Source organism: Gouania willdenowi, chromosome 12 (genome assembly GCF_900634775.1).
Source record: "Gouania willdenowi chromosome 12, fGouWil2.1, whole genome shotgun sequence".
Classification (NCBI taxonomy): Eukaryota; Metazoa; Chordata; class Actinopteri; order Blenniiformes; family Gobiesocidae; genus Gouania; species Gouania willdenowi.
In genome coordinates this window covers 2,330,493-2,348,932 of record NC_041055.1, presented here as the reverse complement: position 1 = coordinate 2,348,932, position 18,440 = coordinate 2,330,493, and the positions used below count along the sequence as shown (strand labels likewise).

Sequence of the window (18,440 nt, the reverse complement as noted above, 5' to 3'; positions counted from 1 at the left end):
TAACAAAAAAGACCCCACAAAATTACTCCAAAAATACACAATATGGCTTCAAAAACACAAAATTACAAAATTAAAAATAAAAGTACAAAAAAAACAATGACTCCAATAACACAAAAAACAACAATGCAAATACACAAAATGCCTAAATAAAAAATTGTATTACAAAAAAGCAAAACAAAATGACTTTAAACAAAATTAAAACTAAAATGTCTCCAATAACACAAAAAACTATAAAAATACACAAAATAACAACAAAAACATAAAAACACTTCGTTGTTTTCTGTGTTAATGCTCAGATTGGTCATTATAAAGTAGTAAATGCGGACACAAGTGTTGATCATGTGATCAGAAAATCACAGACTATCGCCTAAACTAGAGCATCTCCAAAACTGCACACTTAAAAAAACAAAGGTCAACAAATTAAAACCAACAAACTTTATTACTGCAATGTTCTTTTCAGCACAATACATCAATAATTTAACATCAGAATATATGTGTCATGTATGTATATATGGCTCTGGTTTCAATGTACATAGTGAACAAAATACCCTGTTTACACAAACACAAGATGCAAAGTGCACAAAAGAAGTCGGTTGGAGTAAACGGCGTCACAGGACAGAGCTGCTGCTGCTGTGGTTAAAGCTTACATTCAGGACCTGCTGAGGCAGTGCTAACCATGTCCTCTCAACTCACTCACACACACACACACACCCGCACGCGCGCACACACACACCCACACACGCATATACAAACTAAACTCATATTTGGCACCATAATTTCAGCATAGAACATAAAATATGATTTGCACATTTGTTTGTAAATGGAGGTAATATCTGATTTTGGCACGTTACCATAACACACAGGTTCACTTAGTCCTACGTCTCACATGCTCAAACATCTATTAAAGGTTTATAGGATCAGATTTACTGTATATCACACACTCACACACAGAGAAAAGGTCCTTCTACAGATTCCCTTTTTCAGGGACCAAAGTAGCTCAATGAGTGAATGGGAAATGTAAACACGTTGTGACAATGGATGTGATTGTGTGAACCTGTGGGGGTCACTGTGCAAAGGGCTCGTCCTGGCCTGTTTAAACCATCGAAAAACTCATACGTAGATATATATTATCATAAGGTATTAAGAATACTATGCTTTATTATAACAATTCCTGTATATTAACATTTGTATCTAGATTATTTAAATGATATGATATTAAAGGTACATATTTATAATTATCTATGAGTTTAGGCGACCACGGGGGAGGGGGTGCGCAGCGCCGGCTATGACATAATAATAACGACTCTGCATATTTTCATCTAAACTAATAGAAAGGAATGCTTTTTGCACACCAGCGTTAAGGAGTAGACCAGCGTGAAGCTCCATGGAAAGAGTGGATTGAAGCCTCCCATGCACAGAGAGGGTTCAATACAGGGAGAGGCTGGTTTCCAAACAGGCCAGAAGAGTCAGCCCCACCTCCCACCTAACAACACGGTAACCAGAATGACCATAGCCTGATGACGGAGAACCAACATCGCTTTATAACCAACATCCAGCTTCAAACCAACTTTGTACCACTCGTAGCACCAGCGTCGACCCAACTTTGCCTCCAACAATAATCCATAACCACATCAAACTTTAATATCAGCTTCAACCCAACTTTGTACAACAACTTTGGGAACACTTTATTTAAGGTTTTATACATAAATGCTGACATTACGCTGCCAATATTATGACATGACACCTGTCATTAGCATGAATACGGTGTCACGAAGGCTGTCATTAAGTGTCGTTTGTTACCCTAACCACTAACCCGAACCCTATCTAACCTACTTAACCCTAACCCTAAACGCACCTAATCCTACCTAACCTTAACCCAAACCCTACTTAACCCTAACCCTAAACCTACCTAAATCTAACCCTACCTAACTTTAACCCGAACCCTACTTAACCCAAACCCTACCTAACTTTAACCCAAACCATAAACTTACCTAACCCTACCTAACCTTAACCCAAACCCTACTTAACCCTAACCCTAAACCTACCTAAATCTAACCCTACCTAACTTTAACCCGAACCCTACTTAACCCTAACCCTAAACCTACCTAACCCTACCTAACCCTAACCCCGAACCCTAAACCTATCTAATCCTACCTAACCCTTAAAATGCCAACATAGCTCCAAAGGTGACATAATTTAGGGAACAACACTTACTGACAGCCGTCATGACACCTTATTAATGCTAATGACAGCGTAATGTCAGCCTTATGTAAAAAAATCAAGCAAAGTGTTAACAACAACTTCCCATTTTCCAAACAGCTTTGCCATTAATATCCCCCAGTTAGAGACAAGTTGCCTCTTTTGGTTGGAAACCAGTAAGAACAAGTAAAAAGTAACACTTCTGTGGGCTGCACCTAAACACGACCAGCAATAAATACGGTTAGAAAACCTACGACAACAAACCAGCCTCCAACAACTCTACCTCCGCACACCTAACTCATGGATATCTGCACTGACATTTATATATATATGTATATATCTATAATAGAGTCACGTTAGTAGTATTCTATCTCGTAGCAGCAGAAACACGTTGAGTAATGTAATGGACAGTAAAAGAAGGATGGGATCGTTCCTTGGTTTGGTGAAGATCTGCGCTAACCTCAGATGTGTCGAGATGTGAGCTGGGTGAGCATTCTCGGGCTTGACGTGCAAGCTGCCCTGACTCCTTGATAACTTCACTGTATCTTCCACAGATGTACCAAACCACCAATCAGAACCAGCGATACTCCCCCCTCCCCTCCCTCCCTTGTTAATACGAACAAATACACCCATTTCACACAGAGATAATAGCCTATTTCCAAAAAAGACATACAGGCAATGTCCACCATCACTGATGGCTGCAGTAAACGAGGAACCTGCCATGCATTTAGCTTGAGAAGAAGTTTGTGTAGATGCCTGTAAATTTTATTCCAAACATAACTCCACGTTTGTCTATGCAAGTTCACTCCACACTGGAATCGAAAAGCTCACAAAATCCACAATCTGCAAGAAGAAGAAGAAGAATTAGAAGAAGAAGAAGCAAAAACTGCACCAAGCCAAGCTCTAATCTACTGCTAGCTTTGGCTTTAGCCAGCACTTTCCCATCCAAAACCCAAAGCCTGAAAAGAAGGAGGGACCATATCGCTCTGACTCCGTCTCTGCTTGACGCTACAACCGACCCGGCGCGGTTCTGCTCTGCTCTGCTGCGTCAACCCAAACATCTCCATGTCCAAAGAAACGGGGAATGTGCAGCATGTGGTGCCTGCGAGCTGAGCATGCTTCAATCTGTCTCTGCAAAAAGCTGCAGGACCCGACGGTACAACAGACCACCTTGATGGAACAGCCAGCCTCACACAGCTGGCTGTTCCGGTGTCCGCCCCCCCTCCACCCCCCACACACATACGGTAACTCAATGACCTCTAAAGGCCTGTGAGGTCCACGATGGCTTTGATGAAGATGGTGTCGTCGCGGATGTAGGAGTTCTTGGTGTCAAGCTTGGAGAGCGGGCAGAAGAGCGGACAGCCGCTGGCGATGTTCATCTCGCTCACGGGCCTCTGGAAGGACGAGGACGTGACGTCGGGACGGAAGGCGTCAATGATGTGCTCGCGGTTACTCTGGTCGAGCAGCATCAGGGTCACCTGTGGGTGGGAGAGCACACCATCAGGTCATTGATCGTCATTGCTCATCAAACGTAGTAGTAGCGGCTGAATATCTCCATCGTAGAGAATGTCATCAGTCAGGGTTTGGTTTTAGTTCCCGTGGTTAAAGCTGCTCATAGATCAATAAATCAAAGATCATTTGATGGAAAAAAGATGTAAAAGGTTGAAGTAAAAACACTTCTATGCATTCATCTACAGCAGGGGTTCTCAACCTTGGTGTAAGGACGCCCTTTGATGCCTTAAAGAAATAATAATTTGAGGCCTTTAACCTTTTTTGCAAATACACCAAACTTGCCATATTTTAACCTATTTTCATCACCTTTTCTTGCCATATTTTTACTCCTTTTAATGCATTTTTGGTACATTACTCCCATTTCTGCTACTTCTCCATCCAATTTAAATGCCTTTTTTGCTCTTTTTTTCCACTTTCAAGATATTTTGGCACTTATAAACACTTTCCACAAATTTTCCACCTAATGTTACATATGTTGACCCATTATTGTCACTTTTAACCTCTTTTCACCATATTTCATGCTTATTTTTTTGCCAATTGAACCACATTCACCATTTGTCATGCCCATTATTTGCCAGTTTAAACTAATTGTTCCAATATTGACTCTTTGAGCCATTTTGATCATTTTTTCTGTCTGTTTTTGTTTTGTCTACTCTATTTTGCAACTTTTAACTAATTTTTGTTGTTATTAAAATTCCATTTCACCACCTTTTCCACCATTTTTGGTCACTTTTAATCCATTTTATTTCTGACTAAAACAAGGATTTCCATCTTTAAGATGACTATAATAATAGTAAACGTTCCTGGATAACAGTTGATATTATTCAGATGAATAAATAAATGTGGCTATCATGGTCCTGTCTACACATGACTGTTCCTCCACATTGGGGGTCCCTGCTTTCTGGAACCTTTATTTTGGGGGTCACGGGCTGAATACAATAAGTATCCCAATCTTCGGAGTAAGAATGGATGGCGACCCCCATTGAACTGTTGCCCTGAAAGCATTCCAGGCTGATCAGAACCCGAGCGGTCCCTCATAAGAAGGTCTTACCTTCTGATTGAAGGGCCATTTAAGCAGAGCGTCACTCAGTCCCCTCATCACCACAAAGAACAAGGACAAGTGGCTGCCACGCCCCGTCCCGTCCCCGTTCAGATAGATGCGCAGACACATCTTGTAGCCGTACTTGCTCGTGTAGAAGGCTGGAAGACAGAGATTTTTGACATATCAACAACACTACACCGCCCTACATCCCAGCCAGTGTTATGGTTTAAATGGTGCCCATTGTAACTTGCGACCGACTTGTTACTTGTTCTGTGAAAATCGTAAATTTAGTTGAACGACAAATACTCCAGTTTGACATATAGTCAGTTTCATTTTACATGCTACTACTAGTAGTGACGTGTTTGTGTGTTTCTGTAAGTGTGGAGGGGGAGGATACCCGGTGAGAACATGGCTGGAGCGCGGCCTGCGATGGCGTCCTGACGCTTCTTTGCAAAGTCTGAGATTCTCCAGACGAAGACGCCGTCGAAGGTGGTGGCGGACATTTCCCTGAGCCGACCCTCCATCTCAGCCACGGTCAGGTCCTTCAGACCCACCGTCCTCTCCAGCTGACGCACCTGCAGCGCCACGGCACAACAACACATTAGTTAACCACAAACTGACTAAAATACTAGTTACATCTGGTTAGTAATTAACTAGTTAACTTAACTACAAGTTACCTTTGCTTAGTAATTGACTAGGTAAATTAACTACTACCACCAATGTTAGTAATTATTTAGTTGAATTAACAACTAGTAATCCCTCCTCCCTCTCTCCATGGAGCTCTTTGATTGGCTATGAGGAGGATTGGTACCTACTAACCCACCTTGTTGCTCAGAGCCTCTATCTTGTCCTGGTCTAGTTTATGTTGACGGTTGCTGGCCTCCATGGTGGTGGCGAATCGTTCCACCTCTCGGTTCAGAACACACACCACATTCTCAAAGGTTCCAGCTTTCACCTCCAGCTCGGTGCAGCGACGGCCCAGCTCGGCCACTTTGGTCTTCTCGCTGTGGAGCTGCAGCTCCAGGGCCGCCCCCACTGAGCTGGGCAGGGGCGTGAAAGAGGTGGACACGGACAGGGTGGGGGCCAGCGTTGGGGGTGGCGGGAGGGGCGCTGGGGCGAGGGGGCCGGAGCTGGAGGATGAGGAGGAGGCGGTGGCGGCGGAGGCTCCCTGCACGGGAGGCCCAGAGCTGGAGGTGCTGAGCTGGGAGACTCTGGCCTCGAGCTCCCGGAGGGACTGCTGGAGCTCCAGCAGCTTGTGTCCGGCCACTTCTAGGCCCTGAGGCTGGAGGCCCTCCATGCTCACCTTCATGCCCATGATGTAGTGCAGCAGCAGATTGAGGTGCTCGTAGGCAAAGGCACGCTCATGGTCATGAATCTTCTCCTTCTCCACCTTCACAAAGAGAAAAAAAGCAACACAATATCAGTATTTATATTAACAGAGTCTGATTTTGACAAATGAGTCATCAAAACAATCCTGAGATTTATGCTATCACTTTTATAATTAGTAACTTTTAAACTTTTTCAGTTGTTACATTTTTTGTGAAACTGCATTGATTTTTCAGCTCCAATCCCATTTTTAGTGGAAAAACTGGTTAAGCTAGTGGAGATGCTCCACTTTTCTTTACCTCCAAAGAAATTACAAATCATTCAACTTTTAACATGTTCAGCTAATACTTTCACCTCGTTTCAACCTTACTGCTAATGTTAAACTATTGCTAGGTTAATGCTTAGCTAATGCTAGGTTAATGTTTATTAAGCATTAATGCTAATTAGCATAGCATAGGTTAGTGCTAATGCTAGGATAATGCTATTGATAAGCGAATGCTAAAGCTAGGTTAAGTCTAATGCTGGACTATTGCTAAGGGTAAGCTAATGCTATTGTTAGGTTAATTATAGGTTAGCATTAGAATGGCACTAACCTGCTAATGCTAAGCTAATGCTAATGTTAATGCCAGCTAATGCTAATGCTTAATTAATGCTAAGCTAATGCAGCGCAACACAGGCCAGCACCTGCTTCCTCACTTGCATTTTCTTCAGAAAATGCAATTATTGTAGTTTTCATTGTCCCTGTGCAGGACATACAATCATAGTTTGGGTTCCACTCTGATGTGTTAACTTATTGGTGCTCCATGCAGTGTTGAACACATCCTGGTCTTTTATACATGTCTGTGTATGTATTATATACAGTACATCCTGGTCCTTCATACATGTCTAACTGTATGTAAACAACGTAGATGGGTCAGGGACTTACAGACATGTCACAGCCAACAACGTGAAATCGACACGGAGTCCTGAACTTCCCGCAGAATTTAATGTGATCCACGTACTGTAGACAGAAACAATCACATAAATAGCCATAGATATAGATAGATAGATAGATAGATAGATAGATAGATAGATAGATAGATAGATAGATAGATAGATAGATAGATAGATAGATAGATAGATAGATAGATAGACAGTGATGTATAGAGATAGCGACACAGACTGGCACCTCTCCGTCATACCTTTTCTCTAGGAATCTTCTTCTTAGCACAGCCTTCACAGATCATCGGGTACTTTGGACAGATCTCATCGTGTGCCTGTAGAACAGAGGCGGAGCTGGGTTTTCTCGCACTGTCTCTTTAAAGCTGCTGCTGTGGCTGTAGATAAATAATTACTGTACTCACCTTGATGTTTTTGAAGTGAAATGGCTCCTTGCAGTACTTGCAGTTGAGCGTCCTCTCCGGGCATTCACGCTCATTGTGGCGCTCCTGCTCATTGAAGCGGATTCGCTCCTTACAGGACGGACATGGGACAATCATGAACTCACACTTCCCCTCGTGGTTGACCTGTGGAGAGGTGGAGGTGGATGTGGAGCTGGGTTAGGGTTCAGACTCCTCACATGGATCATCTCTAATGCATGAAGCAGTAGCAGAGACCGGATGGTTGTTGCACTCTTTACTCTCCTGGGAGTTCCTCCTCTTTAGAAACATACGCCCTCAATCACGCTTCCACTCACTATTTTTATTTTTATTTCTTACCATAACTCTTCACATTTTACTGAAATCTTTCATGCTTTCAGCTGATCAGGTCCATATAAGGACTGGATCCGGTTTGGTCGTCTGTGTCTATATTTAGCGTCTTTCCACTGATAAATCTGGGACCTTCCCTGTTGGTAGTGAGACTTCTCATTGAGAAACGTCCCACCACTTTCCTCCCCTGAATCAACTTCTATCACTGCAGGGGCCACAAAAATGTGATGGATGTGATGGAAGAGCTACATTTTCAACATTCATGTCAGCATTTAGAATAATGACCAATCTGAGCATTAATACAGGAAAGAGCAAAGAGTTTTTATAGTAATTTTCTGTCATTCTGTGTATGTTAGTTGTTGTCTTGCTTGTTATGATTACATTTTGTGCATTTCTGTAGTCCTTTTGTGTATTTCTCCTGTAAAATGAATGTTTTTTGGAGTCATATTGTGCATTTTGTTGTCATTTTGCATTTTTTGGAGTATTTTTTGTGAACTTTTGATGTTGTTTTGCTCCCTTGTTTGTTAGTACTGTGGGCTTGTAGAGTCATATTTATGTTTTTCTTGTCATTTTCTGTAATTTTGTATAGTTTCTTTAATCATTTTGTATATTACTGTTGTTGTTTTGTTCATTTTTGTAGTAGTTTTCTGAATATTCTCTGTGTTTTTCTTGTGTTTTACTGTATTTTCCTGCAATGTTGTAATTATTTGTATTTTTAATTAATTATTGCCTTTGTTTTGAGTATTTTTCTGTCATTTTGTATGTTGTACCAGCCTGTCATTGCCCGATCCCGTTAGATCTCGGAAGCTATGCAGGTCTGGGCGTGGTTAATAGTTGGATGGGAGACCACTGAGAATTCAAGGTGCGACAGTGGGGGACAGTCACCTCAGTGGTATCTGTCATTGTGTCCTTGGGCAAGGCACTTTACCTGTATTGCCTCGCTTCTGTCAGTCTGCCCCATGGCAGCTGTGGCTACAACAGTAGTTTACCACCACTAAGTGTGAAGTGAAAAAATAATCCCTTAATTCTGTAAAGCGACTTTGAGTGTCTATGATAAAGCGCAATATAAAATTGATGCATTATTATTATTATTATTACTTTGGGGACCGCATGTGGCCACCAGTTGCCCATGTCTGCCCAAAAAAAAGGTCCCAGAGACCCCCCACTGTAGCTGAAGGTTGTTGAACACAGACAAGAACAGTCATAAGGGGAGAGCTATTTGGAGCCCATCCATAAAGTCAGCAAAATGATGGTCCACTGTTCTATTCATCTGAATAATATCCACTGTTATCCAGTCAGTTTATTATTATTATAGTCATCTTAAAGATGTAAAGCCTTGTTTTAATCAGAAATAAAATGGGTTAAAAGTGACCAAATATGGTGGAAAAGGTGGTGAAATTGGAAACCACAAAAATTAGTTAAAAATTGCAAATTAAAGTAGTTAAAAACAAACACAAAAAGACTTCAATATTGGCTTAAAAGTGGTGAAAATTTGGGTTATTGTAATTTAAAAAGTAGGAAAAATGTATTTAAACTAGCAAATAATGGGCGTGACAAATCATGAATGTGGTTAAATTGTCAAAAATAAACATGAAATATAGTGAGAAGAGGTTAAAAGTGTCAATGATGTCTCAATGTATGTGCCATGTGCAGAAAAGGCATTGCAATTTGATGGAAAATTGGCAGAAATGGGAGTAATGTTTCAAAAATTTAAATTCAATGATGGCTTGTTCAAAGCGAGGCAGCAATATTTTTCTGAAATTATTGCTAACAATGACAACAACTCTTGCACATTGTTATCTGTAATTGAAAACCTCACACCCCCCCCCCCCCCCAGATCAGATAGCCCCTGAATTACTGTCAACTGGAAAATGCAATGATTTAGCTGTAAAGTTCAATAAAAAAAATACAATCAATAAGGTCAAACATCAGAACAAACCAGCAAAATAACAAAAAGCTTGAACAGCTTCAACCACTGAGGGATGAGTCAACTACAATGTAGGAGTTTATTACAGTGAACCCAAAAACAAGAGAGGAAACTGTTCAACAGCTGAATCCATCAACGTGTTGCCTTGACACAATACCTCAAACTTCTTTAAAACTGTTGTAAAGTCAATTGTCACTGATTTGTGTCAGATAATTAACTGCTCATTCCAATCAGGCACCGTACCAAAATCCCTGAAAGTAGCTGCTGTGAAACCTCTGTTAAAAAAGAGAACACTGGATGCCTCTATACTGGCTAACTATAGACCAATCAGAACCTTCCATTCATGGCCAAGATCAATGAGAAGGTGGTCTTCAACCAACTGAGTCAATTCTTAACATTCAACAAAATATTTGATAAATTTCAGTCAGTGATTTGTCATTAGTGAAAAAAAATGTCTCCTTCATAAGAGTGAGTAGAGAAACCTGGACACACCTCGTACTCCTTGATGCTGCCTTTCCATCCACAGCTCTCGTTGATGCACACTGCCAACAGGTTCTCCACTTCCCGTCGAACCGCGTTGTCGGGGAAGGCCTGAGACACCAGCAGAGGAGCAGAAAGATTCACTAAGTCTGAGACCTTTTATCTGTAACGTGTCCTTTCATTTCACAGGAAAGCCAAACTAAAGATGATTGGGTCCAAACAGAGGACAGAAAGACATTTATAACTGAACTAAGTAACTACAAAACCTCAAACCAAACACAAAAGACATAAAAGAATATCATTTTAAATAGAGTAATAAATGCATTAAATTCATCAGATTTTCAGTCTCACTGTTTGACTATAACTACATTAAAAAGTATAGGTTATTTACATTACCCCAGTAATATGAGTGAGATATCTCACTATCGGATTAATGCCCCCTGCGTCATATCCAAAAGTCGTTTCTCATTCCGCCAATCTGATTGACCGATAAAAGATGTATTCATCTGCCGCCGCTAGTCCCACCTACTATAAGTAGGGCGGGCGGAGACGACATCGGCACTCTGTAAGCTCTTCTTCTCGCTCTGTCAGCAAAAAGAGTTGTCTGTGAGACATCTCACTCATATTACTCAGAGAACTGGGTTATGTAAATAACCTATAGTTCTCTTTCATAACATTTGTTTCGATGTCTCACTATGGGATGTGGTAGCTTCCTTAATGCAGACAAGCTAATCGCATGGAACACACCAGCCTGCAGGGCAAGCCCTGCACCAATCAGGACAGGAGAATCGCTCGTGCCACACACGGTGAAGAGCGAGGACCAACTCCCCGCCGCACAAATATCCTGAACAGACAATTTCCTGAACAAGGTCTGGCAAAACCCAGAGTCGAATGAGCAAGCAAGCCTACAGGCGGCTGCAAACCCTGACTCAAATAAGCCAAAGAAATCGCTTCCACCACCCAGTGTGACAGGCGTTGCTTAGTAACAAGCTTTCCCCTATGGGGCAGGGCCCAGGAGACGAAGAGTTGATCATTCCTCCTGAAGTCTCTTGTCAAATCCATATACGCGTGCACAGCGCACATATGGATTTGACAGATGAGGCCTCTGCTCACCCTGTGAGGCAAAGAAAGCCGCAACATCAATAGGAGAAAACGAGCCCAGCACCTTTGGCACAAATGCCAGGTTGAACTTCAGCACCATCCTAGCGTCGCCAGGGAAGCCAGCAGCAACACTGCTTTTAGGGACACAAACTTCAAGTTTGCGGATCCCTACGGCTCAAAAAGTCCCTCCAGGACCACAGCCAAATCCCACGGCGGCACCAGCGGCCTGGACACAGGGAAGAGCATGTGTGCCCCTTTCATAACGCGAACAATCAGCGGATGCTGGCTCGCCGTTTCATTACCAAAGCTCACATGACAAGCGGCAATAGCCGTCAGATAGAATTTCACTGGAGAGAAAGCAAGATCACAAGATCATCCCCACACTAAACACCAAAAAGGGATGTGTCCCGACTGGTGACACCACTCCTCAAACACTCTCCACTTGCAGCCATATAGAGACCTAGTGGAGGATGCTCTAGAGCTCTGAATCGTGAAGATCACACTTTGTGAAAGCTCCATGGCTGACAGATTGCGCCATTCGGGGCAGACCCATAGCGCCAGGCGCTCTGGGTGAGGATGAAACACCGTGCCCCCTGCCTGCGACAGCAGGTCCCTCTGCAGCGGGAGAGGACGGGGGAGTACGCAGCAGCCAGTAAATCTCAGCCAGCCAGTGCAATAGCAGGCCAGTGTGGAGCCACCAGGAGCAGACTGTGCCCCTGCTCCCTCACCCTGGCAAGGGTGGGGGTACCAGGGCCAGCGGGAAAATCGCGTAAAGTAGCTCATGGGAGAAAAACAGTGCGCACTTGTGGATATCTGTTCCACTACCTCCGGTTGAAGTCTCCACTCCCCATAACACGGCATACCCCTGGACAACAGGCCCGTGCATGAAATCAAGATCATTGGGATGTGCGTTGCTCTGAGAAACAGGAGACGGCCGCAACTCCATAGGATCAATCTGCGCGCCAACAGGTGCAGCTGACAGGAATGCAAACCGCCCTGGCGATTGACATACGCCACCGTGGTCGTATTGTCTGTCCCCACCTGGACGTGATGCGCCGTGAGGAACGGAAGAAAGTGCCGAAGTGCGACGAACACCATTGAGAGGTCCAAGAAATTGATGTGGGAGTGCTGTAGACTCGCACCCCAGCGTCCTCTCACCGACCGCCCCTCGCACACCGCGCCCCAGCCCGTTAAGCTGGCGTCCGTGGTGACCACCTCCCTGGTCATGGAGGGGACAGCGGGCGTCTCCGCCACGCTACTTATTGTGAACTGTTCTGTTCTGGTTTTTTATTTGCTGTGCCATCGGCCTTTGGCCTGGGTGCGTCAGCGGGGCATTTGTAATATAAATTGTGAATGTGGGTGTGTGTTTGTGGCTACTGTTTTCACATCTTGGGGGGCAACCACCAAAATATCTGCAGAAAACAGTCCCTCACTCCTGGCAGCCATCGGGATGGGTCGTGGTGGCGAGGAGGCGGGGGTGCGGGGGACCCCGGGAGCACACAATGGAACAGAACAGGCGGGGCTGGCGAACGGGGAACGTCCAGCCGCATCACCAGAGGAGAGAGAGGGACCCCGTCAGGTTGCCATCTGCTTTTTATTGGCCTAGGTGGGGTGCGCGGGCAGAGCCGGTGTAGCCGCAGCCGGGGCCGTGGGCTTTCTGGGCCAGCCGTAGGAACTGTGTCTTGACGGTTAAACCCTTAAACTGATCACCCTGAGGAGCGACAACAATGACCTGGGGGAGCAGGTGTGTGGACAGCAGCGGCTGCACTGCAGGGATGCAGAGTAGGCCCAGGCCCTCCATGTTCTCGCAGTCCAAGGACGAGGCACCTGGGCCAGCGTCCCTGTCGGTGAATGGCCGGTCCTTCCAGGAGCACGCCACTTCTTCCAACAGCTAGGAGAAGACAGAAAACATCTGCTTCGTCATACCCCTGGCTGCGGGGAGCCGCTTCCTCTTTTACCGGGATGCATACATCTACGATGTCAGAGCCGGGAATAGGAGAGGCTGGGATTCTTTCTCCCTCCGTGGAGGTGGCAGTGGCTGCAGGCTTTTCTACCCGAGCCGGGTTCACAAAAATTCTGACAAAGAGTCATCCTCTTCGTCCTCTGAGATGAGGAACTCATCAAGTGACGTCATCATCGTCCCCACAGTCCAAGTCCTCTCCGGGGGGTAGGAACAAAGGCGATGTCAGACTGGGCCCAGCGGGGGTACTCGTCTCCATGCTCTCAGCGGCGGCAGGCTTGGCGTTGACCAGGAGAAGGATGGAGGCCTCCTCCGATAGGCTCACCTGGCGTGCCAGCTGTCTGCGGAGGCTCTTAATAGTGAAGCCGACGCAGTGTTGGCAGGGTCCGGGAGCGTCCAGGGCCTACTGGGTGTGTTCCAGCCCGAGGCACCTGGAGCAGACCTGGTGCGTGTCCCGCTCAGAAACCAACTACCCGCACCTGCAGTCGAGCTTCCGAGCTTCTAGCCTCTCCAGTGCATGAGGCTTTCTCCATCCTTCTCCTTCTGTGCCCGGGTGCAGCAGACGGGGAAGCTAGCTAGCACTGCCGCATGGGAACAAGCCGCATGGGAACAAGCCGCTAAGCTAGCGGAGGGCAACAGCCAACACCTGGTGACGGCGTGGGGTGACGAGGGTGGTGTCGACGCCGAGCCGACAACAGAGGTGTTGGGATCGGTGTCTTCCTCGACAGCCGTGGGGTAAGTCGAGCAGTGGTGAGCAAAGCCGGAGACCGGGGTGTTAGCCTTTCCTTCGACATCCGTGGGGGGCTTTGGAGCAGTGTAAATCCCAAGCTTGGGGGCAAGAAAGGCACTACACACCTCAAAACTTCAGACGGAAAGGATACACAATAGCGCCCAGCGGCAGAATCCAAATAGGGTCCACCTGTGGACGGTTGAGCTGCTGCGATGAAAGCTTTCAATTCAATTCAACTTTATTTATATAGCGCAAATCACAACAAAGTCATCTCAAAGAGCTTAACAAAAAACATAGAGTCCATAGTAAGAAAAAAAGAACCCGACAAGATCCACATGAACAAGCATTTAGTGACAGTGGGAATAAAAACTCCCTCTTTTTTATAGGAAGAAATCGGAACCAGGTCCAGGGGTGGCAGCCATCCGCTTCGACTGGTCGGGTTAGTGAACAGAAGGGCAAACAGAATAGAAGGATAGTCCATCCGAGTGTCCCAGACTAGTTGAGCCCTGAACCAATGATCAGTCCATCCAGGTGTCCCAGATTAGTTGAGCCGCGAGCCATCGATCAGGAACCGCCAGCTTTCAGAGCGAGAAGAAGTGAAAGAATGCCCATGTATTCTTCGCCCGCCCTACTTGTGGGACTAGCGGCGGCAGATGAATACATCTTTCATCGGTCAATCAGATTGGCGGAATGAGAAAGGACTTCTGGTAATGTCGCAGGGGGCATAAATCCCATAGTGACACATTGAAACAAATGTTATGAAAGAGAACATTTAACTCACACATCCTTGTTTCAAAACCGACGTCGTCTCCTCAAAAATGTCCTCTTTGATGCAGGCGCTGCACTTCTGTGGTCCATTACTGCACACACACACACACACAAGGAGAATATCACGTGAGTTTTTAATGCTAATGTGGCATGAGGAGTTAATGCTAATGTCAAGTGAGGTGGTAATGCTAATGTCACATGAGGTGCTGCCCCAGGGCAGCTGTGGCTACTTTGTAGTTTACCACCACGGTTATGAGTGATGTGAGTGACTGGTGTGACTGAATAATGGTTTTATATTATATATTATTATTAATATAATGCTAATATCACATGAGGTGTTAATGCTAAGATCACATGAGATGTTAATGCTAAAATCACACGAGGTATTAATGCTATTGTCACATTAGTTATTAATGCTCATGTTATGTGAAGTGTTAATGCTAATGTTATGTGAGCTGTTCATGCTAATGTCACGGTAGGTTTTAATACTAATGTTACCTGAGGTTTTAATGCTAATGTCACATCAGCTGTTAATGCTAATATAATGTGAGGTGTTAATGCTAATATCATGTGAGGTGTTATTGCTAATATCACGTGAGGTATTAATGCTAATATTACATGAGGTGTTAATGCTAATATCACATGAGCTATTGATGCTAATGTCACATGATGTGTTCATGCTAATGTCATGTGAGGTGTTAATGCTAATATCACAATAGCTATTGATGCTAATATGAAGTGAGGTGTTTATGCTAATGTCACATGAGCTGTTAATGCTAATATCACGTGAGATATTAAGCTAATGTCACATGAGGTGTTAATGCTCATATCACATGAGATGTTAATGCTAATGTCACGTGAGCTGTTAGTGGTAAAATCACATAAGATGTTGATGCTAATGGCACGTGAGGTGTTAATGCTAATATCCCATGAGGTGTTAATGCTGATGTGACATGAGGTGTTATTGCTAATGTCACATGAGCTGTTAATGCTAACGTGTCTGCTAACCTCACTGTGCTGTTAAAGCAGTAGGAGCAGAAGCGATGTCCGCACTGAGCCTGGAAGGGCCGTCGCAGTATGTTGTGGCAACAGTTGCAAAGGTGTTTGTCCTCCAGCTTGTTGCCCAGGATTTTCTTTGGGAATCCTGGCTTGTTGCTTTCCATGGACGAGGGAGGGGACGGTTCCTGTGTGGCCATGCTGTCCGGTCAGACGTCGCACCTTCAAAAAAATATATATATACTTTTTTGTGTTTGTTTTCCTGAACAATGTTGTTTTCTTAATACAATGCTTTAAACGCACAAAATGACAAAATTACACAAAAACATCAAAAATATAAAAAATGACTCCAAAACACACATGAAATTACAGAAAAATACACATAAGGATGACAAAAATAAACAAAGAGAATACAAAAACAAACAAAATGACTCCAAAACTCCCTAAAAAAACAAAGAAAATAGAAAACAATTAACAACATTACACATAAAAAGTACAAAATGCATAAAGAGGACAGACAGACATATAATCTGACATTCCATTTCAGACATGGGCAACTGGCGGCCCGGGGGCCACATGTCGGTCTAATTTGTGCAACCTCCAAAATAAACGTACAAAATTAAATAAAAATACACAAAAAACATCAAAAATATACAAAGTTACTCCAAAACACACATGAAATGACATAAAAATACAAAAAAAAACATAAAAAATATACAAAGTTACTCCAAAACACACAAGAAATTACAGAAAAATACACGAAAGGATGACAAAAATAAACTAAATTATAACAATACTCAAAATGAGAGAAAAATATACCCAATTACAACATAATACACAAAAATGAAAAGAAATATACAAAATGACAATTAAAATAACAACAAACATCAACAATACAACAAAAAATACACAAAAAGAACAAAAAAAAAAAAACCCAACAAAATAGATATAAACATAAACTGAGGAAACTGTGTTGCCAGATTTAAAAAACCTGCATTAAAAAGCCCGTAAACTAGCAGACACATAAAGTAAATGGACAAAACGGCTCCAAAAAACAGAAAAAATAACAGAAAAATACACAAAAGGACCACAATAATAAAATGACTCCTTTCATACATTAAACAACAACAAGTATACAAAAATGACTTTGAAAACACAACACAATAAACAAAATTACACAAAAAAAACCCAACAAAATACACAAAACAACAAAAACACACAAACTATGTTAATGCTCCGATTGGTCATTATTCTAACGCTCACATGAATGTTGATCATGTGACCCTCAGATCAGATACAATCGCATTTTGTGGCCCCTGCTGCGATAACATGTTGACCATCTTGCCCTAAACCACCTCCTTCAGACACAATAAACCCAACCTGGCAACACATCTCTACAGTGCACAGCTATTAATGCTAATGTCACATTAGGTATTAGTCAAGTCAAGTCAGCTTTATTGCTGAATCCACTATATGTACAAGACACGTAGAGAATCGCAATTACTGTTCTTAATGGCGGCCCAGGGGCCACATGTGGGTAAACGCACAAAATGACATAAAAATACACAAAAACATCAAAAGTATACAAAATGACCACAAAACACACATGAAATTACAGAAAAATATACTAAAGGGATGACAAAATAAACAAAAATGACAAAATGACTCCAGAGACTAACAAAACAACTATAAAAATGCTCAAAATGAATGTTTTGTGCCTCCTTCGGACACAATAAACCCAACCTGGCAACACATCTCCACAGTGTTGGTGTTTCCTCCTGTTGTTCTCACAGCTTTTAAATAACACGTGAGGAGCAGAAAGTGAAGACATTTGTGTGAGAAAATGAGGAAAGTTGCAATAAAGATCAGACTAAAGTAAAAGTAACGCAGTATTTGTCGTGCGTTCCTTCCATTGTGTTCCTCTCCATCCTCCATGGAGGCTGTTGCTAAGCTATCATCAGCCTCCTCCGGTCAGGAGTGGTACCCACGCCCCTTCAGAGCTGCTGGAGGAGAGGAGACACTGGGAACACTGGGACTCACCTGCTCTAAGCTGTCATCGTCGGATCACCTTTGGCGCGCGGTGCGTGTGTTGGGTGTGCGCGTGCGGCCGCCGGGCTTTAACCGCGGCCACATAACGTGAGCCGCGAGGCTCCGACGCGACGGCTGTTGTTGTCCAGCATCGCCATTGCGCTCTCAGACTGGGAGTGACGTCACACGGTGGGATGGCACGAGGGGTTGACGGGCAGAAGAGCGGCGCTGGGAGCGTGCTGATTGGTCAGGAGGAGATGGAGGGGGCGTGGCACTACACTCCCTATAAATACAACATACACACACACACACACACACACACACTATACTGAGGATGACTGTAAACTTTATATACACAACACTTATCTGTGTGCATTTACACTAAACAAATGTATATAAACACAATTAATACATATTTATATATATATACACACTACAAACATTTACACAAACAGCTGACAATTATATACAGTAAAATTAACACAATCAACAGTTATATACACACTATTTACACACTACAAACGTTTATACACAAACAGCCGACATTTACACACAAAACTGACAATTATACACAGTAATATAGTCATATACTATAGTATATATTTATATATATATATAACTATTATAAAGTTATTAACACTAAAATAGTTTCTATATATATATATAATATAATTGTTGATTAA

General features: G+C 43.4%; 1 protein-coding gene across 2 annotated transcripts; it reads right to left on the bottom strand.

The window, feature by feature from the left end:
* Nucleotides 1–2,110: 2,110 nt before the first annotated feature.
* On the bottom strand, nt 2,111–17,933 carry LOC114473239 (TNF receptor-associated factor 2-like). 2 transcript variants are annotated; one of them, XM_028462739.1, is made up of 11 exons: nt 17,770–17,933; nt 15,742–15,951; nt 14,747–14,825; nt 10,187–10,285; nt 7,423–7,584; nt 7,261–7,335; nt 7,005–7,079; nt 5,577–6,143; nt 5,151–5,328; nt 4,763–4,911; nt 2,111–3,677 (listed from the first exon to the last, which is right to left on the bottom strand). In XM_028462739.1, exons 2-11 carry the CDS (start codon nt 15,927–15,929, stop codon nt 3,459–3,461), a joined length of 1,791 nt encoding a protein of 596 aa, XP_028318540.1. In that variant the 5' UTR covers nt 15,930–15,951; nt 17,770–17,933; the 3' UTR covers nt 2,111–3,458. The 2 variants fall into 2 exon arrangements, with proteins under 2 accessions (XP_028318540.1, XP_028318541.1); XM_028462740.1 differs by lacking the exon at nt 7,005–7,079.
* Between the last annotated feature and the right edge of the window lie 507 nt (nt 17,934–18,440).

Coding starts and splice junctions, on each gene's coding strand:
- LOC114473239 (XM_028462739.1), bottom strand. CDS start 15,929: ATGGCCACACAGGAACCGTCCCCTCCCTCGTCCATGGAAAGCAACAAG. Junction 7,336..7,422: donor TTCACTTCAAAAACATCAAG/GTGAGTACAGTA, acceptor TCTGTTCTACAG/GCACACGATGAGATCTGTCC. Junction 4,912..5,150: donor TCCAGCCATGTTCTCACCGG/GTATCCTCCCCC, acceptor TCTGTCTTCCAG/CCTTCTACACGAGCAAGTAC.